The sequence below is a fragment of the Aethina tumida genome, chromosome 2 (assembly GCF_024364675.1).
Source record: "Aethina tumida isolate Nest 87 chromosome 2, icAetTumi1.1, whole genome shotgun sequence".
Taxonomy (NCBI): Eukaryota; Metazoa; Arthropoda; class Insecta; order Coleoptera; family Nitidulidae; genus Aethina; species Aethina tumida.
Genome location: NC_065436.1, coordinates 3,251,740 through 3,274,235, shown reverse-complemented (window position 1 = coordinate 3,274,235; position 22,496 = coordinate 3,251,740). Strand labels below are relative to the sequence as shown.

General features: G+C 31.2%; 8 protein-coding genes and 1 non-coding gene across 25 annotated transcripts; 3 read left to right on the top strand and 6 right to left on the bottom strand.

Annotated features, from left to right (window-relative positions):
• Positions 1-931: 931 nt before the first annotated feature.
• Trnar-ccu (transfer RNA arginine (anticodon CCU)) lies at positions 932-1,004 on the bottom strand. Its single transcript has one exon. It is a non-coding gene; the product is annotated as a tRNA-Arg (tRNA).
• On the top strand, positions 978-2,830 carry LOC109606059 (uncharacterized). The gene is made up of 6 exons (XM_020022630.2): positions 978-1,008; positions 1,588-1,737; positions 1,794-1,924; positions 1,979-2,234; positions 2,290-2,643; positions 2,697-2,830. Exons 1-6 carry the CDS (start codon positions 978-980, stop codon positions 2,828-2,830), a joined length of 1,056 nt encoding a protein of 351 aa, XP_019878189.2.
• Positions 2,831-3,863: 1,033 nt separating this feature from the next.
• LOC109606057 (uncharacterized) lies at positions 3,864-5,516 on the top strand. Its single transcript, XM_020022628.2, has 7 exons — positions 3,864-3,920; positions 3,994-4,232; positions 4,284-4,433; positions 4,490-4,620; positions 4,674-4,929; positions 4,981-5,343; positions 5,395-5,516. The coding sequence occupies exons 2-7, from the start codon at positions 4,118-4,120 to the stop codon at positions 5,514-5,516; spliced, it is 1,137 nt and encodes a 378-aa protein (XP_019878187.2). The 5' UTR covers positions 3,864-3,920; positions 3,994-4,117.
• Positions 5,517-5,580: 64 nt separating this feature from the next.
• Positions 5,581-12,374, bottom strand: LOC109598855 (C-type lectin domain family 9 member A-like). Of its 16 annotated transcripts, none has more exons than XM_049963183.1 (7): positions 12,155-12,374; positions 12,038-12,096; positions 11,876-11,984; positions 11,156-11,821; positions 7,573-7,631; positions 7,408-7,516; positions 5,581-5,837 (listed from the first exon to the last, which is right to left on the bottom strand). In XM_049963183.1, the coding sequence occupies exons 4-7, from the start codon at positions 11,220-11,222 to the stop codon at positions 5,608-5,610; spliced, it is 465 nt and encodes a 154-aa protein (XP_049819140.1). In that variant the 5' UTR covers positions 11,223-11,821; positions 11,876-11,984; positions 12,038-12,096; positions 12,155-12,374; the 3' UTR covers positions 5,581-5,607. The 16 variants fall into 16 exon arrangements, with proteins under 16 accessions (XP_049819140.1, XP_049819139.1, XP_049819138.1 ...); XM_049963182.1 differs by lacking the exon at positions 7,408-7,516 and adding an exon at positions 5,899-6,007 and having other exon boundaries at positions 12,155-12,351; XM_049963181.1 differs by lacking the exons at positions 7,408-7,516; positions 7,573-7,631 and adding exons at positions 5,899-6,007; positions 6,064-6,122 and having other exon boundaries at positions 12,155-12,345.
• LOC109598854 (uncharacterized) lies at positions 11,616-12,221 on the bottom strand. The gene is made up of 4 exons (XM_020014774.2): positions 12,155-12,221; positions 12,038-12,096; positions 11,876-11,984; positions 11,616-11,821 (listed from the first exon to the last, which is right to left on the bottom strand). Exons 1-4 carry the CDS (start codon positions 12,219-12,221, stop codon positions 11,616-11,618), a joined length of 441 nt encoding a protein of 146 aa, XP_019870333.2.
• Positions 12,375-12,751: 377 nt separating the features above from the next.
• LOC109598853 (uncharacterized) lies at positions 12,752-13,770 on the bottom strand. Its single transcript, XM_020014773.2, has 4 exons — positions 13,528-13,770; positions 13,200-13,258; positions 13,033-13,141; positions 12,752-12,975 (listed from the first exon to the last, which is right to left on the bottom strand). The coding sequence occupies exons 1-4, from the start codon at positions 13,592-13,594 to the stop codon at positions 12,752-12,754; spliced, it is 459 nt and encodes a 152-aa protein (XP_019870332.1). The 5' UTR covers positions 13,595-13,770.
• Positions 13,771-13,869: 99 nt separating this feature from the next.
• Positions 13,870-15,896, bottom strand: LOC109598861 (very low-density lipoprotein receptor). Its single transcript, XM_020014780.2, has 7 exons — positions 15,781-15,896; positions 15,478-15,588; positions 15,071-15,181; positions 14,671-14,787; positions 14,383-14,441; positions 14,221-14,329; positions 13,870-14,152 (listed from the first exon to the last, which is right to left on the bottom strand). Exons 1-7 carry the CDS (start codon positions 15,848-15,850, stop codon positions 13,929-13,931), a joined length of 801 nt encoding a protein of 266 aa, XP_019870339.2. The 5' UTR covers positions 15,851-15,896; the 3' UTR covers positions 13,870-13,928.
• A 329-nt stretch (positions 15,897-16,225) lies between these two features.
• LOC109598862 (uncharacterized) lies at positions 16,226-20,290 on the bottom strand. 2 transcript variants are annotated; one of them, XM_049962772.1, is made up of 16 exons: positions 20,220-20,290; positions 20,059-20,169; positions 19,874-20,002; positions 19,673-19,815; positions 19,395-19,597; positions 19,169-19,341; positions 18,344-18,415; positions 18,138-18,292; positions 17,793-18,087; positions 17,629-17,736; positions 17,450-17,575; positions 17,267-17,397; positions 17,021-17,211; positions 16,812-16,963; positions 16,639-16,763; positions 16,226-16,583 (listed from the first exon to the last, which is right to left on the bottom strand). In XM_049962772.1, the coding sequence occupies exons 1-16, from the start codon at positions 20,262-20,264 to the stop codon at positions 16,298-16,300; spliced, it is 2,445 nt and encodes an 814-aa protein (XP_049818729.1). In that variant the 5' UTR covers positions 20,265-20,290; the 3' UTR covers positions 16,226-16,297. The 2 variants fall into 2 exon arrangements, with proteins under 2 accessions (XP_049818729.1, XP_049818730.1); XM_049962773.1 differs by lacking the exons at positions 16,226-16,583; positions 16,639-16,763; positions 16,812-16,963 and having other exon boundaries at positions 17,069-17,218.
• Positions 20,291-20,718: 428 nt separating this feature from the next.
• LOC109598852 (uncharacterized) lies at positions 20,719-22,174 on the top strand. The gene is made up of 6 exons (XM_020014771.2): positions 20,719-20,838; positions 20,889-21,041; positions 21,092-21,222; positions 21,275-21,521; positions 21,572-21,976; positions 22,029-22,174. Exons 1-6 carry the CDS (start codon positions 20,736-20,738, stop codon positions 22,172-22,174), a joined length of 1,185 nt encoding a protein of 394 aa, XP_019870330.2. The 5' UTR covers positions 20,719-20,735.
• Positions 22,175-22,496: the final 322 nt, after the last annotated feature.

Below are 22,496 nucleotides of genomic sequence, written 5' to 3'. Positions count from 1 at the left end.
GAAATCACGTCATATTGTTATGCTTCCTGATATATTAACAATAATACATCAAATATATGAAAAAATGTAAGAAATTTATTTATTAAATACTATTTTTTGATTATCCTTGGCAACATCACTCTTGAAATTTAAAATATTGATTTATGAAACTATACAAGTATTTTAATTTGAATGTTTTTCTATTTATAAAATAAAATTGTACTTCATCATATCATATTTATGTCATATCATATTTTTAAATATAATGTCCTGAAATTAGTTTAGATAAGAATTATCATTATTTGTGCACTAATCACTGCATTAAATATTATTTTTTTATTAAATCTTGGCAACAATACCCATGGAAATTGAAATATTAATTTTTAATTAATTAATTTTAGTTTTTCCTTTTTATAGAATAAAAGTTGTGCCACATAATATTCAATTTATTTGCCCTGAAAGTATTTTCAATAAAAATTATCATTGTTTAAACACCTTTTATGTACTTAAATATTAATAGTAATGATAAAATCTTTATTGATTTGAATTCCTTATTTTTATGAGTAATTAAATCTTGAAAATAATTTGTTAGTGTATACTTGAAACAATGTTTATGTATTGAGTTCAAATGCCTTTCCTAAATACATTGTTTTGAAAACAAATACTCAAAGAATATTGTATAGATACAGATTTATTAATAGGATTAACATGTTTATTGTGACATAGTATCCAAATATTAAATTAGTTACGTAAGTTTTTATTATCTAATAACTGAATAATTAACAGTTTTTTTATGGTGTTATTAAATTTTTTACTCTAAAATCAACAATTTACTGTTTGTGACACTTTATCTGTAAATCATTCACTGTATTAACTGAGGTAACATAAATAAATTACGATAAAAACTAATAAAATTGATACAAAATTTACATACAAATCAAAAAACTTTAAGTACCCCTGGTGGGACTCGAACCCACAGTCCCCGGCTTAGGAGGCCGATGCCTTATCCATTAGGCCACAGGGGCTTACGTAACGAGGTCATATTATAGAAATTACTACATAACTGTATGAATTAATTAAGAAATAATGTTTAAAAACTCTATAATTATTTCATTTATTTCATTTTCGAAAGTTGTCCCCTTTTGCTTTTTTTGATACGTTTGATATAATGTTATTCTTGCATGAGGTTATGAGGTACATGACAAGGTGTAATCTGGGTTGCCTACAATATGTGTCAGTATCACATTAAAACAATTAGGTACCATTAACTTTTTACTGTATTTGAAACTGTAAATCTTATTTGGTTAACTGTTGGTTATTACGTTTGTTACCAAGTAACTAATGCATATTTGTTAAAGATTTTTTCAAACCTTGTATCCATAAAAGGAAAATTTGCACCATGATTATCAGTAAAGCTCCAAACCATGCTGAAACAGCTTTTACAATGTTTTATTTTTTATATGATTTTGGATTTTACATCTCAAAGAGACCCAAAATGTAAGTTATAACAATTGTATCTTCCTTACTGGGATGAATAAGTAATTAAAATTTATGTGTAAAATAGTAATGGTACAACTTTGGAACGATAAAAGCTAATTATAGTTATAGGATTTGGTGTTGGCCTGGTCCGTTTTGAAAATTCAGTTTGCATTACCGTTGGTAATTTGATGGGTACTTGTTACACACGAAGACAATGCAACAGTGTATCCGGAATAGCTTCAGGAAGATGCGCCCAAAATATAGGAGTGTGTTGCGTTGGTATGTCTGCCCCCTTTATCTTGTTGTACTTGTTAAAGTTGATAATAAATTGCTAGTTTACAGGACTTGCGGCCAATCGTCCAGTTACAACAATACGTACTTCACCAACGCAGGCTTTCCAAACCCCATTTCTTCAGGAGGAAGATGCACCATGACAATAATTAAATGCAATCAAGACATTTGCCAAGTCAGTTTTCAAGCCCCGTCTATAATTATAGTCCTTAAACTTGGTTAATTTTAGGTGCGGATAGACTTCTTAAGTCTGACATTGTCTCAGCCTAATCCTACAGGTGTGTGCTCAACTGACGCTCTTCAAATAACTGGTGGAGCTGGCCCAGTGCCAATTATTTGCGGCGAGAATAGTGGCCAGCATGTTTATGTGGACTTCAACGGAAACGACACCATTCAAATGACCATCTCCACCGCAGCTGCAGCTTCCTTGGGGCGAAACTGGAACTTGAAGGTCACTCAGATTGGATGCGACTGTCCTACCAGAGGTTCTCAATAAAATCACCCAGTTTTGTTGCGTTTACTCGCTTATTATTTTACTAGCTCCCATTGGATGTTTAATGTACTACACCGCGATCAGCGGTACCGTTACCAGCTTCAACTACGGCGCAGCAGCCAACGCCATAGACCCCACCACCGGTTTACCAGGAACGCGTGAGCTGGTCAACGAGAATTACGGAGTGTGTGTGGCAATGGCACCGGGTTATTGTTCCATCGAATGGAGCCAGGCCACGACTAATTCGTTCGTCGTCAGCGGTTCCCCGTCGGAGATGCCCGGCGTCACTCTGAACGGCGACTGCACGTCGGATTTCGTGGTGATTCCGAATCCAGTCTACCCGAATGGTACGTCGGTTGGTACCGACAGGTTTTGTGGGACTGAGTTTCCCACTGTTATAAGTAATTTATTTAATTGTCGGTTGGTTGTTAGGCTGTTGGATTTTTTGTTTTAGCTTCGTCGAAGCCCTTCGTGTTGACGGTGGTGACGAATGGGAATGAAACTGGGGACAACTCTAACATTGGGTTTGCTCTAAATTATCGACAGTTGCCTTGTTCAACAGGAGTTAATGGCCTAACTTTGGGCTAGCACTGGATATTTATTTTAACACCAATTAATGTTGGTCAAAATTGGTTAATAAAAAGATATTTTGTTTTATTAATGTGTGTCAACTAATTTCATAATTAAATATATACTTTTATATGATTTTTTATGAATCATATACAGTGGTGGTCAAAATTATAGCAACTGATTAAAATATATTAAACTTTTTTTAATAAAAAATCAATTTGGTCTGAAAAAAGTATGGAATATTTTATCAATATTCATAAAAAATTAACAATAACTCAAATATTTCAATCTTTTGTGGTCTAACCTAACCTAACCTTTGGCTTCTGTCACTCTTTGATATCTTTTAGGCACCAGTTTCTGAAATGTGTCAATAGTAATTTGTTGCCACTGCTCCTGTATGGTTTGAAGAAGATCTTGTTTGCTTTTGATGGTTTTTGTTCTTATGCAACGGTCAAATACATCCTAGGGGTGCTCAACAGGATTTAGATCGGGAGAGTGAGATGGCCATTCAAGAACAGTAAAGTTTGTCATTAGAAACCACTCTTTAATAATTTTAAACGTGTGTGTCTTGTTGAGTTATCCAACGAAGTGGCATCACCTTCTCAGTAAATGGAAACTTGGTGTTTTCCAGTGTATAAGTTGATTTCTCACTGTTCTATGAAGTTTTCTCCGTGATTTGCTTTCATGTGGAGGTTCTGAGATGAGAGAAAATTATAAAACACAAAGGATATTACACAAAGTGTTAATGTTAAGTTAAATTAATACAGATTTTATTGTTAAAAATCCCTTTCAAAATTAAAGATAATGTATTAATGTCCACCTCAATTGAGAAAAATATATGTAACATTTTATAGAATAAATATACCGTAGTTTTTATAACACCATATAAATCAACAATAGTAAATTAATATTATGTTCACTGTTCCCACTATATAAAAGAATTGTAGTTAAAATGTTTAACATTTTATGAAATTCATATAAATTTGGCCACCACTGTACATATTAATTATACTTAAACAAAATTATAAAAGTTAAAAATTAAATTAATTGACCAAATAATAGTGACACAGTTACAGTTAAGAATTAAATGAAATAAATTATGTCACAGGTAACGTGTGCCCCAATTTTTATCTTTATCGAAGCAATTATCACGTTGCATCTTCGAATAAATATTTTTTTAGAACCGCTATTTGAACCAAATTAAATAGACATTGGACCAAAACACTGTTTATATTCCGCTAATTAGTTCTGAACACAACTAAACCTCAATTTTTTGACCAGTCCACCAAAGTACCCGAAACAAAAATGATCAGCCCAATTTGTACGAAATGTGTCCTGGTGATTTCTGTGTTTTTCGTTTTGTTTGATGGAGCCTCCACGGGCGCCATATTGGATGTGACCAACAACAGAACAGGAAAATGTAAGTGACCCTTGGGCAAATCAGTTTGTTAGACTAAAAAGATTATTTCAGTTTGGGGCGTAGGAGTGGTGCGTTTCGAAAACGGCATTTGCCACGCGACCGACGGGTTAGTTGGTACTTGCTACACCAGAAGACAATGCAGACGCAGCGACGGCGTCGGTTCCGCCTCCTGCGCCAGCGGGATAGGGGTGTGCTGCATAAGTAAACTGCCTTCAATTAATTAATTAAAAAGCTAAATTAACTAAACCGTGTTGCAGTCCAGAGGACCTGTGGGGAATCCAGCTCACTAAACAACACCTACTTCGTCAGTCCCGGGTTCCCTAACACCTTCACGGACAGTTCTTCCTGCACCCTCACAATTCAAAGGTGCAACTCCGACATTTGCCAAGCAAGTAGCCCTCAAAACTATATAAAATTGTAACTAAAGATGGTGCCCTTTAGGTGAGAATAGACTTTTTGACTTTGAACCTCGCCCAACCGGACGCGAACGGTACTTGCGTAACTGACGCCCTGTACGTAATTGGGGGAGCATCGGCGGTGCCTGTAATTTGCGGAGAAAACAGTGGACAACACATTTATGTGGACTTCAATGGTGACACTCCCATTCAAATTGTGATAGCAACTGGGGCATTGGCGACTCTTGGGAGATCATGGAACATCAAAGTGGCCCAAATCGGCTGCGATTGTCCTTGGAGAGGTATGTAAAATAACTTTACTTGCTATATAGCGTCTTCATTTTATGTTGCAGCCCCTTCTGGTTGTCTGCAGTTCCACACAGCTCTCTCAGGCACCATAAAGAGTTTCAATTATGGAACAGCCACTGGTTTGGCTTCTACCAGACAACTGGTGAATGAGAACTATGGTGTATGCATTGACATGCAAGCAGGATATTGTGGCATTCAATATTCAGCTGGTACCGGCCAGTACTCGTTTACAGTTTCAAATGATACTAATTCTGCCATAAGTCAAGGAACTATTGGTACGATTGATGGAGAAGTTTTTGGAGCTAATTGTACCACAGATTTTGTGGTCATACCACATCCGGTTTTAAGTAATGGTACTGCTTTGGATACGGATAGATTTTGTGGAAACGGCTTTGCTACAGTTTACAGTGAGTATTTGTAATTGTTTCTTTGTTGGATAGTTACATCTATAATTTCAGCTCAATCCAAGCCATTTGTGCTGACTGTTGTAACCAATGGAAATGAAGTTAATGAAACCAGTAACAGAGGATTTTGTTTGAATTATAAACAGTTAAGATGTGCAGGTATAAATTTAGGATAAAATATACTTAATAAAATATTTTGTAAATTGTCAAAACGTAATTTTATTAATTAACTATGTCTGAGTTCCTTAGAGTTAATAATACATAATATTAGTAATATCTTAATGTTGGATCAGCCCTATATTCACAAATAAAATAGTTACTTAAAGTGCAATTAGTTTTGTAGAAAGTGCCTTCTTTTATTGCCAAGCAATGAGTTTCTTGATTTTCGGAATCACTCGAGAAGGAATCACCTTTGAAAGGTTCACCAACGTCCAACCAAAACCAAGAATCCAAATCCTTATCTGTTGCTGAAGTCCAAAATGTTTTGTTTCCTAAGTCTAAAAATGAACAAATATTTTGGCAAGTTAAGCAACCACACATAAATTAATTATATCCTACCATTCTTTGATAAATATTCCTTTAGACGTTGTTGATCTTGCTCTTGTTCCAAGGATACCAAGTGGAGGCCACGTTTACGACATATCAAGAAAGCTAATTCCCAATTTGCCTTTCAAAGTAAACCACATAAAATAGGTAAAGTACTACTTAAAATTAATAATTTACCTGAAGATAGTCTTCAATATAATATTGTGTACTTCCAATGGATTGGAAAAATCTGTATCCTAAAATAATAACCACATAATAAAATTTCAACATCAAATATCATACCAAAATGATTACTTAATGTTGAAAGACTTAAATGTAAAATAATTGAAACTCGAAGTTTAAATATTGTAGAAGTATTTTTAAGTTTTTTAATACATTTCTTTCATTAAAAGTAGAGACATTAATGTTGAACTTTAGAATAATTTTAAACCAGTAAAATAATATAATACAAAACATTACAAACTTTCCAATTTTTTCTTCAAAATGAAATAAAAAAAATTAAAGTGTGTGGTATAATAAAACAAGAAATAATATAATTCATGTTACAAAATTTTATTCCATATAAGTATTTATCACTTACTGTAAATTAAAAGACACAACGATCGTTCTTGAAAATTTATGTAAAAACATGTAATTTATGACAATTATGGTCATAGTTATTAATAAATTTCTAGTTTTCTAACCTTTAATAAAGTATACAATATAAAATGTTTCTAATAAGAATGTAATGGATAAATTTACTTACGGCCTTCAGTGGGTAGCGAGGAAGACATAGCAACAAAACCAGCAATTAAAAATATATAAATATTCATTGTTTCGCAGTGATAAGTATAAACTTTCTCTGGTTTCAAATGACTGTCAACTTTTAAATGTGTTTGAAACTGAAATAGTATAAACAATTTCCCAGTTTTAAGCACTGTACAAATATTAGATAACGGTTCCAGGAAATATAAGAATATTGTTGATAAAAATATATTGATATAACAAAACTGATAAGTTTCATTGTGGGTCAATTTTTTAGAACTATCACAATGAATATTTTAGTCTCTTAGTCTTTAGATTTTTATGGTTTACACTGATTTATACATTTTCTCAAAAATTATAGACAGTTGAGAGTTACAGATCTTAATTTAGGATAAAATATACTTAATAAAATATTTTGTAAATTGTCAAAACGTAATTTTATTAATTAACAATGTTTGAGCTCCTTAGAGGTAATAATACATAATATTACTAATATCTTAATGTTGGATCAGCCCTATATTCACAAATAAAATAGTTACTTAAAGTGCAATTAGTTTTGTAGAAAGTGCCTCCTTTTATTGCCAAGCAATGAGTTTCTTGATTTTCGGAATCACTCGAGAAGAAATCACCTTTGAAAGGTTCACCAACGTCCAACCAAAACCAAGAATCCAAATCCTTATCTGTTGCTGAAGTCCAAAATGTTTTGTTTCCTAAGTCTAAAAATGAACAAATATTTTGTCAAGTTAAGCAATCACACATAAATTAATTATATCCTACCATTCTTTGATAAATATTCCTTTAGTCGTTGTTGATCTTGCTCTTGTTCCAAGGATACCAAGTGGAGCCCACGTTTACGACATATCAAGAAAGCTAATTCCCAATTTGCCTTTCAAAGTAAACCACATAAAATAGGTGAAGTACTATTTAAAATTAATAATTTACCTGAAGATAGTCTTCAATATAATATTGTCTACTTCCAATGGATTGAAAAAATCTGTATCCTAAAATAATAACCACATAATAAAATTTCAACATCAAATATCATACTAAAATGATTACTTAATGTCCAAAACTTAAATGTAAAATAATTGAAACTCAAAGTTTAAATATTGTAGAAGTATTTTTAAGTTTTTTAATACATTTCTTTCATTAAAAGTAGAGACATTAATGTCGAACTTTAGAATAATTTTAAACCAGTAAAATAATATAATACAAAACATTACAAACTTTTCAATTTTTTCTTCAAAATGAAATAAAAAAAATTAATGTGTGTGGTATAATAAAACAAGAAATAATATAATTCATATTACAAAATTTTATTCCATGTAAGTATTTATCACTTACTGTAAATTAAAAGACACAACGATCGTTCTTGAAAATTTCTATAAAAACATGTAATTAATGACAATTATGGTCATAGTTATTAATAAATTTCTAGTTTTCTAACCTTTAATAAACTATACAATATAAAATGTTTCTAATAAGAATGTAATGGATAAATTTACTTACGGTCATCAGTGGGCAGCGAGGAAGACATAGCAACATAACCAGCAATTAAAAATATATAAATATTCATTTTTTCGCAGTGATAAGTATAAACTTTCTCTGGTTTCAAATGACTGTCAACTTTTAAATGTGTTTGAAACTGAAATAGTATAAACAATTTCCCAGTTTTAAGCACTGTACAAATATTAGATAACGGTTCCAGGAAATATAAGAATATTGTTGATAAAAATATATTGATATAACAAAACTGATAAGTTTCATTGTGGGTCAATTTTTTAGAACTATCACAATGAATATTTTAGTCTATTAGTCTTTAGATTTTTATGGTTTACACTGATTTATACATTTTCTCAAAAATTATAGACAGTTGAGAGTTACAGATCTTAATTTAGGATAAAATATACTTAATAAAATATTTTGTAAATTGTCAAAACGTAATTTTATTAATTAACAATGTTTGAGCTCCTTAGAGGTAATAATACATAATATTACTAATATCTTAATGTTGGATCAGCCCTATATTCACAAATAAAATAGTTACTTAAAGTGCAATTAGTTTTGTAGAAAGTGCCTCCTTTTATTGCCAAGCAATGAGTTTCTTGATTTTCGGAATCACTCGAGAAGAAATCACCTTTGAAAGGTTCACCAACGTCCAACCAAAACCAAGAATCCAAATCCTTATCTGTTGCTGAAGTCCAAAATGTTTTGTTTCCTAAGTCTAAAAATGAACAAATATTTTGTCAAGTTAAGCAACCACACATAAATTAATTATATCCTACCATTCTTTGATAAATATTCCTTTAGACGTTGTTGATCTTGCTCTTGTTCCAAGGATACCAAGTGGAGGCCACGTTTACGACATGTCAAGAAAGCTAATTCCCAATTTGCCTTTCAAAGTAAACCACATAAAATAGGTGAAGTACTATTTAAAATTAATAATTTACCTGAAGATAGTCTTCAATATAATATTGTCTACTTCCAATGGATTGAAAAAATCTGTATCCTAAAATAATAACCACATAATAAAATTTCAACATCAAATATCATACTAAAATGATTACTTAATGTCCAAAACTTAAATGTAAAATAATTGAAACTCAAAGTTTAAATATTGTAGAAGTATTTTTAAGTTTTTTAATACATTTCTTTCATTAAAAGTAGAGACATTAATGTCGAACTTTAGAATAATTTTAAACCAGTAAAATAATATAATACAAAACATTACAAACTTTTCAATTTTTTCTTCAAAATGAAATAAAAAAAATTAATGTGTGTGGTATAATAAAACAAGAAATAATATAATTCATATTACAAAATTTTATTCCATGTAAGTATTTATCACTTACTGTAAATTAAAAGACACAACGATCGTTCTTGAAAATTTCTATAAAAACATGTAATTAATGACAATTATGGTCATAGTTATTAATAAATTTCTAGTTTTCTAACCTTTAATAAACTATACAATATAAAATGTTTCTAATAAGAATGTAATGGATAAATTTACTTACGGTCATCAGTGGGCAGCGAGGAAGACATAGCAACATAACCAGCAATTAAAAATATATAAATATTCATTTTTTCGCAGTGATAAGTATAAACTTTCTCTGGTTTCAAATGACTGTCAACTTTTAAATGTGTTTGAAACTGAAATAGTATAAACAATTTCCCAGTTTTAAGCACTGTACAAATATTAGATAACGGTTCCAGGAAATATAAGAATATTGTTGATAAAAATATATTGATATAACAAAACTGATAAGTTTCATTGTGGGTCAATTTTTTAGAACTATCACAATGAATATTTTAGTCTATTAGTCTTTAGATTTTTATGGTTTACACTGATTTATACATTTTCTCAAAAATTATAGACAGTTGAGAGTTACAGATCTTAATTTAGGATAAAATATACTTAATAAAATATTTTGTAAATTGTCAAAACGTAATTTTATTAATTAACAATGTTTGAGCTCCTTAGAGGTAATAATACATAATATTACTAATATCTTAATGTTGGATCAGCCCTATATTCACAAATAAAATAGTTACTTAAAGTGCAATTAGTTTTGTAGAAAGTGCCTCCTTTTATTGCCAAGCAATGAGTTTCTTGATTTTCGGAATCACTCGAGAAGAAATCACCTTTGAAAGGTTCACCAACGTCCAACCAAAACCAAGAATCCAAATCCTTATCTGTTGCTGAAGTCCAAAATGTTTTGTTTCCTAAGTCTAAAAATGAACAAATATTTTGTCAAGTTAAGCAACCACACATAAATTAATTATATCCTACCATTCTTTGATAAATATTCCTTTAGACGTTGTTGATCTTGCTCTTGTACCAAGGATACCAAGTGGAGGCCACGTTTACGACATGTCAAGAAAGCTAATTCCCAATTTGCCTTTCAAAGTAAACCACATAAAATAGGTGAAGTACTATTTAAAATTAATAATTTACCTGAAGATAGTCTTCAATATAATATTGTGTACTTCCAATGGATTGGAAAAATCTGTATCCTAAAATAATAACCACATAATAAAATTTCAACATCAAATATCATATCAAAATGATTACTTAATGTTGAAAGACTTAAATGTAAAATAATTGAAACTCGAAGTTTAAATATTGTAGAAGTATTTTTAAGTTTTTTAATACATTTCTTTCATTAAAAGTAGAGACATTAATGTTGAACTTTAGAATAATTTTAAACCAGTAAAATAATATAATACAAAACGTTACAAACTTTTCAATTTTTTCTTCAAAATGAAATAATAAAATTAATGTGTGTGGTATAATAAAACAAGAAATAATATAATTCATATTACAAAATTTTATTCCATGTAAGTATTTATCACTTACTGTAAATTAAAAGACACAACGATCGTTCTTGAAAATTTATGTAAAAACATGTAATTTATGACAATTATGGTCATAGTTATTAATAAATTTCTAGTTTTCTAACCTTTAATAAAGTATACAATATAAAATGTTTCTAATAAGAATGTAATGGATAAATTTACTTACGGTCTTCAGTGGGTAGCGAGGAAGACATAGCAACAAAACCAGAAATTAAAAATATATAAATATTCATTTTTTCGCAGTGATAAGTATAACTTTCTCTGGTTTCAGATGAGTGTCGACTGTTAAATGTATTCGAAATTGAAATAACAATATTTCAGTTATGAGTAATACATCCAGGATGGTGATAAAAATATATTGATACAACAAATCTGGAAACAAACAACTTTTATTGTCTTGGACTATCAAAATGAATATTTTATTCACAGAGATCTCCACGTTTTTATGGTTTACACTAATTTAGATATTACATAAAAATACCTGTAGAAATTATTACAGTTTGTCGAGCAACAATCAACATTTAAAATCGATGAGTTCTCGACTCATATATATTAACAAGTAACATATTATTATTTAAAAATGTAACAAATTTTGAACACTTTAAATAATTAATATCTCAAAAATTTTATTGTCTCAATTCACATATAAAATGGTTATTTGAACTGCAGTTTCTCTGATAGAAAACATCCCCTTTTAGTGTTAAGCAATCGTGCACCCCATTTTCCACTTCGCCTTCGATTTTTCCTTTGAAAAATTTACCCACGTCCAACCAGTACCACGACTCCAAATTCATGGCAGTCCCAGAAGTCCAAAATGATTTTTCTTTTAGCTCTAAAACTTTCATATTTTAAACCACCACTCGTAGATTTTAATAGTTTGTCTTACCATTTTTTGATAGGTACTCCTTTAGACGTTTCCTGTAGGGTAACTCATCCAGGGATATTAAATGGAGGCCACGTTTGCGACACGACAGGAAAGCTAATTCCCAATTTGCCTTTAAAATGAAACAATACAGTCCACAAAATAACTCACCATGTAATTAGTTACCTCAAGATTATCCTCAATAAAATATTCTCTGTCTCCAATGGTGGTTAAAAATCGATTTTCTGAAAAAATCATGGACATAACATAAGTTCCAAATGGAGTTAAGATAAATTTACTTACTGTTATTAGCAGGTAGTGCTGAAGACATGACAATAAGACTTACAACCAAAATAATATCAGGACTCATTTCTGTGGAGTGACCAGTCCAACTTTTTTCACTTATTAACTGTTTCGACGACTCTAAATGAGTTTAAATTTGAAACTAATAACAATAAATCAATTGTGGGCACAATGGAAGTAACAAAGCACGTGCATTAATAAATTTTATATTATCTTAATGGCACTTATAAATTAAAAGAAAAAACAATGCATTAGGAGTATTAATAGACCATTAAACCGAATTACGTTGGTTAATACAAAAAGTAAAGCAAATACTTTCATTTACTTAGATCAACATAATTACTTTGACTACCCTATATATATTATATTGAATTTATAATAGTAGGAAGTTTGAATGGGAAAAGTTTCTAATTTGGAAGCTTCTGGTGCCAAATATCTTCCTCTATAATTGTTGACAAACGTGTATTTAAATGTACGACATTTCTATGAATTATTGGAACTCTAAGGTTGATTGTTGTAACAAATGGAAATGAAATTATTGATGATTTAGTAAATAAAATACGTATTCACCAAGTACAGTTTTATTTACTAGCAAATTTAATACCTGGATGATGGATTGGGTATATATTCACATATAAAATAATTAGTTGAATTGCAGTTTGTGCTATGGAAAAAATCTCCTTTCATTGTCAAGCAATGACCTCCTTCATTATTCGAATCGCCTTCAATGTCGTCTTTGAATGGTTCTCCAACACCAAACCAGTACCAAGAGTCCAAATTCTTATTAGTTGCGGACGTCCAAAATGATTTATCTCTTAAGTCTAAAAATAATGTTTTAATTTTGTACTTTAAACTGAAAGTACAGTAGTTTGATTTACCATTTTTTGATAGATAGTCCTTTAACTGTTTAAGGTACGTCTTTTCCTCCAGGGACACCAGGTGGAGGCCACGTTTACGACATGTTAGAAAAGCTAACTCCCAATTTGCCTTAAAAATAAAATATTAATGCACCTAGGTTAGCCACTACGAAAGAACAATTAATTACCTTAAGATAATTTTCAATATAATATTGTCTGTCTCCAATAGATGTTAAAAATCGATGTTCTGAAACAATTATCGACTTATTGTGGACCAACAAAACTAATTTTTCAAACAAAGATACAAATTATCCAACAGAAAAAATATAAACGTGAACAAATAGTTGATTACTTACTGTGTTAAAAATTATTTTATTATAATGATGAATAAACCTTGTTCAAGGTTCACAGTCTGTTCACCTCGATTATTGTCTAAAGGACCGGTTTTTGGTAACTTTTTTATTTTTGAAACACCTCCAATGATTCAAAAGAGAATACAAAACAAAAAATACTTACGACTATTAGGAGGTAGTGCCGTAGTTACACTAATAATAGTAACAATTAAAGAAGTGTAAAGATTCATTTCTTCGTGCTGATCAGTCTAACCTTCTTCACAGTTACATCACCACTGATCACTTAGATGAAACTAAATTTGTACCAATGATGAATCAGTTCTGAGCATTTTAGTAACAGTGTGTTGGTAAATATTCCGGAAACTTAACATCAAAATGAATGTGAATGAAGATGTGTGGAAACAAATAAATAGATAATTTTGGTAGGTACTAAAATTTAGTAAATTTATGATTGATATAGTGAGTTCAATTAAGGGTCTTTATAATATACTAATGAAAAAGAAAATAATTTTATTATTTATTGTTTATTTCTACACAAATCATTTATGCAGACACCAAAAACTGTTAATTATTTAATGGCTGATCGAGTCTATATTCACATATGAAATAGTTAGTTTCATCGCAGTTTGTTTTATAGAAAATGTCTCCTTTAATTGCTAAACAATGGTTTTCTTCATCAGTCGAATTGTTTTCAATTTTGTCCTTTAAGGAATATCCTATGTCCAACCAGTACCATGAATTTAAATGACTATCAGTTGCAGAAGTCCAAAATGCTTTTTCTTTGAGGTCTACAAATGAATTGATCATTTTATATTTTAAACAAAAGTTTGTACATACCAATAATATTTTGACTTACCATTTTTTAATAAATATTCCTTTATATTTTTCTTTGCTAGTGGGTTTTCCATGGACACCAAGTGCAAGCCATATTTACGACATGATAGAAAAGCTAGTTCCCAAGTTGCCTTTAACAATAAAATTGATCACAACTCATAAAATACTAAAAATAATAAGTTACCTGAAGAAAGTCTTCAATATAATATTGTTTACCTCCAATTGTTGTTATAAACCGATTTCCTAAAACATTTTAGTTACTTTAAACATTTAAAAATGTACAAAGTTTGTGATTTTCCCACATAACATAAACTCTTTAATTAATTTTATTATATTATATCTACCCCACTATATTTTTTAAGAAAAAATAATTATTTGTGGTAAAAAACTGAACAAAGTGTTTTATGTCTAACTTTTAAAAAGCTCAAACTTTGCAGAAAAAATGAAAAAAAACTAATTAAAGAGAACTGACTACAGTGTATTTCATCTGAGCCATCTGGACAATCCGCTTTTCCATCGCAGAACTTTCTTTCATCGACACACGTCACGTTGTTGTGACATCTGAGTTCAAAGGGCTGACAAGCTGGAACTAATAAAAGAGTAAATTGGTGATCTATTATATATATAGTTCAAATTACAAATAAGAATATGGAACTGTTACTCAAAGTCATTTTCTAAAAGATCAGTTAAGATTATTTGTGAACTATCAAGAGTAAATAAAATAAGGTAAAATGTTGCTATATGACTTGTAAAAGGCGTTGTATATTCAATTATATAAACCTCTGTATTAATATTCTTCAGAAGAGATAAATAGTACATCCTTATCAGCATGTGCTTGTACAGATTATAAAAACTGATGATTGTGTACTTACCACATCCTTCTTCATCTCTTCCATTATCACAATCGTTAATTCCATCACATCTGTGTATCTTCTCGATGCACCAGTTTGCCTCACATTCGAATTCATTAGGGGTACACGGTCCTAGATTAATATGATAATGATTATTTAGTGTGACTTTACTACTATTACTTAAAAATCTGTTAAAGAAAAATACATAAATAATAAAAAAATTTGAGATTTTTCCCCACAACATAAACCTTTTTAGAAATTTTCATAATTATTTTTTTTGTGATAAAATTATTTGTTGTGGTAATTATTACTACACATAATTATGTATAGTAAAAATTAAACAAAGGAACAACTTTCATTCATCAATACACGTCACATTGTCATTACATATGCGTTCATAAGGTTGGTTATGATGATTGAATACGTACCACATCCTTCTTCATCTCTGCGATTAATACAATCGTACCCTCCATCACATCTATATTTCTTATTATAACATATTCCTGGTTCACATTCGAAATCATGAGACGAACATAATCCTGGATTAATATGAAAATGATTATTAAAATTACAATAAGAATATGAAACAACAGGTGTTTTATCTTTACAACTGTTACTTAAAGCTTTTCCCTTAAAGGTCAGTTAAGATTACTTGCTACTAAATTTTTCTATTTTATATACCTATTTATAAAATTTCAAATGATTAAATTAATTATGTTAAATTTTCTTACCTCTCAAATTTATGGAACACACTACAGTAATGGTAACAAATAGAAAACTTAGAAAGAAGTAAGGACTCATTTTTCCGTGACTTGTTTAAGTCTTCACTGAGTACTGAGCAGTTGTATAAACTAATACCAATGTTCAATATTTATAACATACTTTATATCTTAATAAAAATTAACAACAGTGATAAGCATGTCTTTGACTTTGTTATTGGTTTATTTATTTCAACAAATAACAGTTTACTTCCATTAATTTAATAAATTTACTTTACAACAGTCAAGAAAATTAAAAGGTGATTGATTATATTTTGTTAAAATTTAGTTTTAATTTTTTCTTCTCTACTTTTAATCATCTATAAATTTGTACTTTTGTTTTAATTTGAAAATTATTATGTTAAAAAATATAAAATAATATTATTATCATTCATAAATAAATATCACTTAATTGAACAATTTATTTATTTGTGTAAGATGAACATTACTACATTATTTTTTAATAAATGGGATATTTGTAATAACATAGTTATCCATTTTTAGTAATTCTAATTCCAAACGCATAAATATTCGATTTATTCTCTATTTCAACCGACACAGAGTGATTTTTAAAATATTTTTTATAATTAACAGGTTGTGAAAAATAATCGAAACTGATCGGACGTATATTGATGTTTTCGTCCATCACTGCGTATACCACGATTTTAACATATCTTAAAGTGACGTCTATTATTTGATTATTATAGATTTTCAAACCGCAAAAGTAGCTAATATCGTTTTTTTGTTCGGTCCTCTTAGTCTCTTCCATTACGAACCTGAAAGTCACCCAATTAATTAGCTAATTAATTATTAAATGATTATTATACTTACTGGTATATTGAAGGTACGTCGGTGGATGTAAATATTTGACACACATAACTTCCCAAAAGTTTGACGTTATTTCTTGGTAGTACCCTAATGGAGGTTCTTTTAATTGGAACAATGAAGCCATTTTCCTGAAACACTTTTTATAGAACAAGTTTAAGATTACAACAACTTATTACCGATTTAATGAACTCATGATTAACATAGTTGCTTTGAATAACGTCGCTAAAATAGTTCTGAGGCCCGGTTACCCTTTCATTTGGGTCGAAGAGGTTTGACAAATAGACTGGGATTTTTTTCTTTTTGTGGAAATCATCTGCGATTTTGTTTGCTGAAGTTAATAAAAATTGTATGTTTAAATTAAGTTAAAAAAATATAATTAATACACCTTCAGGTTCGTTTCCCCAAGCTGACGAAACTACAACTCCATCAACGTCTTCTAATTTGGAAGCTTCTGGTGTTAAAATGTCTTCGCCAATTAATAAAGCTAATTTTAAACCACTCAATTCAACAGTTCTGATTTCAGTACCGGGGCTGAGTTGTTCCCTTTCTTTTAGTGTCAAATTTATTTTACGTGTCCTTAAAACTAAAATCTGTTACTATAATTAACTAAAGAAATTATAATTCATTTTACTTTTGTTTTAACCGTCCAAGTTTATCGAAAACCACAAGAGCATTGTAATACTTTTTTGCCTCAAATTCTAAAAGGTTTACCACCAAATTAACTTTATATTTAATTGCCAAGTTGCTCAGGGCCTTTATATTCTAAAAAAATAGGGCTCAAACGTGCAAAAATTGAAAATAATAACATACTCACATCTTGATATTCATTAGGGGTAACATTTATATCGGGTAAAAATTGTGCTGAGTGTTCAAGATCAGGGTTTAAGCCAGTCAAACCGTATTCCGGAAGTACCAACAAATCGCAGTGCCAATTTTCCCCCTGTAATCGAAAAGTTGGAACGGAAATTATTAAAGTTAAATATATTTTTTCACCTTGGATTTCTCTAATCTCAGGCTGTACTTTTCAATATTCGTCTTAATGGTTTGCTGAGCAGATTTTGTGGGTGCCACAAAAATTGATGCTGTCCCAATGTTTATAATCTAAAAAAGCTTTTGTACACCTCCACAAATTTTTATGTCTTTGCAATGTAACTAACGGTTATCGGTTTTAAAGTTCTGATGCCAAACACGATAATGTCTCGTTTGTCTTGAATTGTTGCAACAGTACCATCACTGACGTTGTAGCTGAAATCAGCAGGTAAGAAGTTATAATCGGCAACTATGGGCAAAGTGATAATTTTCTCTGTAGTCTTTGGTTGGATTGTGATCGTTACTTTTTCCAAAGTGACATTGGTTTTCGTTCTTAAATTTGTGTCAGTTGGAATTATCCCACAAAAATACGACAAATAATCACGACTACCAATTCGTTCGATGGTTTCGTACGCAATTAATCTGGAACCATCAAATAGTCAATCAAAAAATTTACTAAGAGTGTTAGTTACTGATAAACTGTTGATAAATCGGTGGTGGTCACCAATGTACATCGTCCATAATCGTTAATGATGGTATTTTTTATTGCTGGTGTCTTTTTAACAGTTTCTGGTAGTTGGGTGATCAGTTTTAATCCGGAAATAGGATCTTCATTTGCAAATCTTTCCTAAAAACATACTGTTAATTGATTACAAAAAAGATAATGACTTTCCCTTACAGATTTACCCAAAGTGGTGAGTTCTTCGTTGGCTTTTTCATGTTGATTTGAATTATATGGGAATAGCATTCCCTAATAAATATAACATATATTTAAACAAAACAAAAGTAGTATTAGGCTTTAGAAAAAGTAATTTACGTTTTTGGTTCATGATTTTATAATAAATTGTAGATATTATTTTATGCTCTTTCTATCTATACTATTTATATTTTATTTTTCTTTCTATTTACTTCTTTGCCATTTATTTTTTCATATATTTTTACAAAATGGTGCGTTCAAAAGTATAATTCGAATAAATTTGCTGTACTTTGCAGTGAAAGGATTGAAGAAGAACAAAATCAAGGTTGAATTGAAGGTACCAACGAAGAAATAGCAATAGAATCAACCATTAGAAAGAGGTTTGATACAGTGAATTACATCAAAAAGCTGTACAGATTAATTAAGTGAGAGTAACGAAGCCAAATGATCAGTGTAACTATCTACTGATCACAAATTGATTAAGTTTATGAAAAGTTTACTCAAAAACAAGTTTGTGAAGTCAATAGAGAAGGTGCCATACTACTTCATAAAACTACAACTAATAAATACTCAAAAGAAGATTCCTTTGAAGAGGATGTTAAAGTTGAGATTGATCTTCACTTCAGTTTCAAGAATCTACAATATTTTCTCCTGGCATGGATTGTTGGCAAATAATTGTTGATTACGAGAGTGTTTGTTGAATTAAAGTTGTTTTAAAGAAAGTTATTTTTAAGCCAAACGTTAAAAACTTTTTCCTGACCCCAACATCACATACACATATGCCAACAGTTAATCTAATATCCTTACAGGAAAGTATAGACCGTATTTCATTATGGTTCGACTTGTTCCAGTCATTTCTGCGTCCACCTTTTCTTCCGAATACAATCCGCTTCCACTGATGCCCTCTTCAGGATTATTGAGGTTCGAGTAGAAGACTTTGGTTTTCGTTCTTTTGAAATAACCGTATGCGATGCTTGTCGCTACAAATGTAGGGTTTTAAGATGTATAAAACAAAGGGCGGACTGATCTATACCCAAGTTTGATGGGAGTGTATTTTGCCAAGATGAAGAAATTATTACTCCAGCGAAGGTATTGACATTATTGAATGCTTCGAGAGTTAAAATGTCTTCTCCGATCAGCAAACAGAACTGGTACAAATAGAAAGTAAATGTTGCTACTGAGGTACCCGGTGTAAGTTTCATTTTTTCTTTTGGAGTCAGATTAAATTTTCTTGCTCTGAAACAATAGGACTTATTTACATCCGGATTTCTAAAATTTACTCAATAAATTGTAGTAATTTATGTTACTTACTTTGCAATAATTCTTCCATAAGTGTCAAAGACAACGAGAGTGTTGTAATACCTTTTTGTATTTGTTGAATTATCCATTTCTAACATATTTACAACTAAATGAACACCAGAAGAAATAGCCAAATCGCTTAATTGTTTAATGTTCTAAAAACACCAAAAGAGTTTGCCCATTGAATTAAAATATTTTGACAAATATACTTACGTCTGGCAAGCCTGAATGTGACTGATACATGTCAGGGATAAATTGAGCAGACTCCTCAACATTGGGATTCAACCCGGTCAAACCGTATTCAGGAAATACAACTATATTAACACCACGCCCAATGTGATGCTTTAAAAAGTTTTAGTTAGTCCTTTATAATGCTTCTTACAAACTATAGTTCTTACTCGAATTGTTTCCAAATGTTTGGCGTATCTTTCAATGTTCTTTTTGATTGTTTCTTGGGGGGTGTTTCCAGTTTCGGCCGGAAGTTCTACAACCAGCACTTCCAACTTTACCTAAAAAAAGTTTTTGAGCATATTGGATGCTTTAGCAAAGCTTTATCTACCTTTGCACAAGCAAAAACAGCTATAATCAATAAAATTTTGTACATTGCAATTAACTGTGAGGAACAATGGACGTTTGACTATACAATATCTTTATTGCAATTAATTATTATCACAGTTTCCGTTTGTCACGATTGAAATGGTGACTCACAACTAAAACAAATCGCATATTTACTGCACTTTTGATTCAAACTGTAAAACACATATTTAATTGTAGCTTTATCTTCATCTTGAATGGTAAATTAGTTAATAATCAAGTAAATAATTGTAAATTTATTTTGTGGAATAAACTTAAATGTTGGACTTATTTAAAAATTTTGGATGCCTTCACCTCATGAGATTCCAAATGATTTGTCTTAAGTAAATATTTGATCTCACATAAAAGTATTGGGTACTGTTGTCATTAATATTCCAGTAACCCAATTTTAAAACTGAAACAAATTAGCACCTTCTTAATAATAGAAAAATACACCTAATATATACATATTCATATTCATATAGATCATTTACTCTTAACTATGAAGAGTGTTGTTGTGAATACCTATTTATTGTGTCTGCTCCTTCGACACGTTACATCAGATACCCATGATGAAACTGAAGTTGCTTCAAGACATGCTAGATGTAAGTTAAAGGAATTCATCCTCGTATTTTTATACAATTGTATTTTTCAGTTTGGCCTGTTGGCTTCGTTCGTTTCGCCAATTCGATTTGTTCGACTTTAGAAGGCTTGGAAGGTACTTGCTATACCAGAGAACAGTGTGATGGAATCAACGGAGGGATTGTCTCAGGAAAATGTGCCAACGGAATAGGCAGATGTTGCTTAGGTATTAAATCTTGTTCAATTTTAAAATCGTTTGTCACGTAACTGTTTTAGTTCAAAGGACGTGTGGCTCAACTTCCTCCTACAACAACACTTACTTTGTTAACTCAAATTACCCCAATGGAAATCCTGCACCGACTCAATGCGTTTATACCATCAGAAAGTGTAACTCGGATATTTGCCAAGTAAAATCATGGTTTTAGTGTGAAATTAGTGTTTAGGACCGGATTATTTTAGGTGCGCCTGGACTTTTTGGCTCTATCCCTGGCCCAGCCAGACGGTAACGGTTATTGTGTAACCGATTCGGTTCAAGTGGTCGGAGGTGCCTCCACAGTTCCAATAATCTGCGGCGAAAACTCCGGACAACACATGTACGTCTACTTCAACGGCGACAGCGACATTAAAATAATCGTATCGGCCAACTCCATCGGAAGGTCGTGGAGCATAAAGGTGGCGCAAATCGGCTGCGACTGCCCATGGAAAGGTAATACTAAACCGGTACTAAAGGAACGATCCTCCAAAGTGTCGTTGCAGCTCCGACTGGGTGTTTGCAGTACTTCACCTCGCTGACCGGAACCGTTAACAATTTCAATTACGGTACCGGCATAAACGGCAACTTGGTGACGCAAAACATTGACGGGAACGACCAACCAATCGCGGTTCCCGGCACCAGACAGATGGCAAACGAGAACTACGGCGTTTGCGTCCAGATGCAACCGGGGTACTGTTCAATAAAGTGGAGTCAAGGGAGTGATAGTACCTCTTTCACTGTTAACAACAGCACGGCTCTGCAGGAGGCCATCCGCGGATTACCTGGTGATCCCCTGAAAGGGGAGAACTGCACCACTGATTACGTGGTAGTACCAAATCCACATTATACCAATGGTACTGCCATCGATGCTGATAGGTTTTGTGGAAACCAATTTATTCCGTTAGTCAGTAAGTTAATAAATAATTTGGATGCGGCACATTTTAATTGGTTAATTTTTAGGTTCTTCCAAACCCTTTGTATTGACAGTCGTAACAAATAAAGATGAGGTGGGTGATGTTGCTAATAGAGGTTTCTCGTTGAATTATGAACAACAAGCGTGTGGTACTGATACTAGTAGTCTTTCTCTAGCCTTAGCATTAGGTTAAATAAACTATAATAAAACAACTGCTTATTATTTTTATTTAAACCGGTTTCTCTTGAAAAAATGATTAGTTATTGAAAAATTAATTACATAAATACTAATAACCATAAATTACTTCTGGTTCTGGGACTCCACAAGCTATAGAAGTATTGGTGACAACCACCATGCCAATTCTTCCGAGGAAGATGCCACATTTTCTTGATTGGTCTTGTTCTTCTGACCTCAGGTGGAGATACCTGTCTCGCCTTTTGCCTTCTAAGTTTGTCTATGTCCTCTTTAGATATTTGGTATCTTAGAGGTGGGTCGCTACCATACCACCTGGTGGT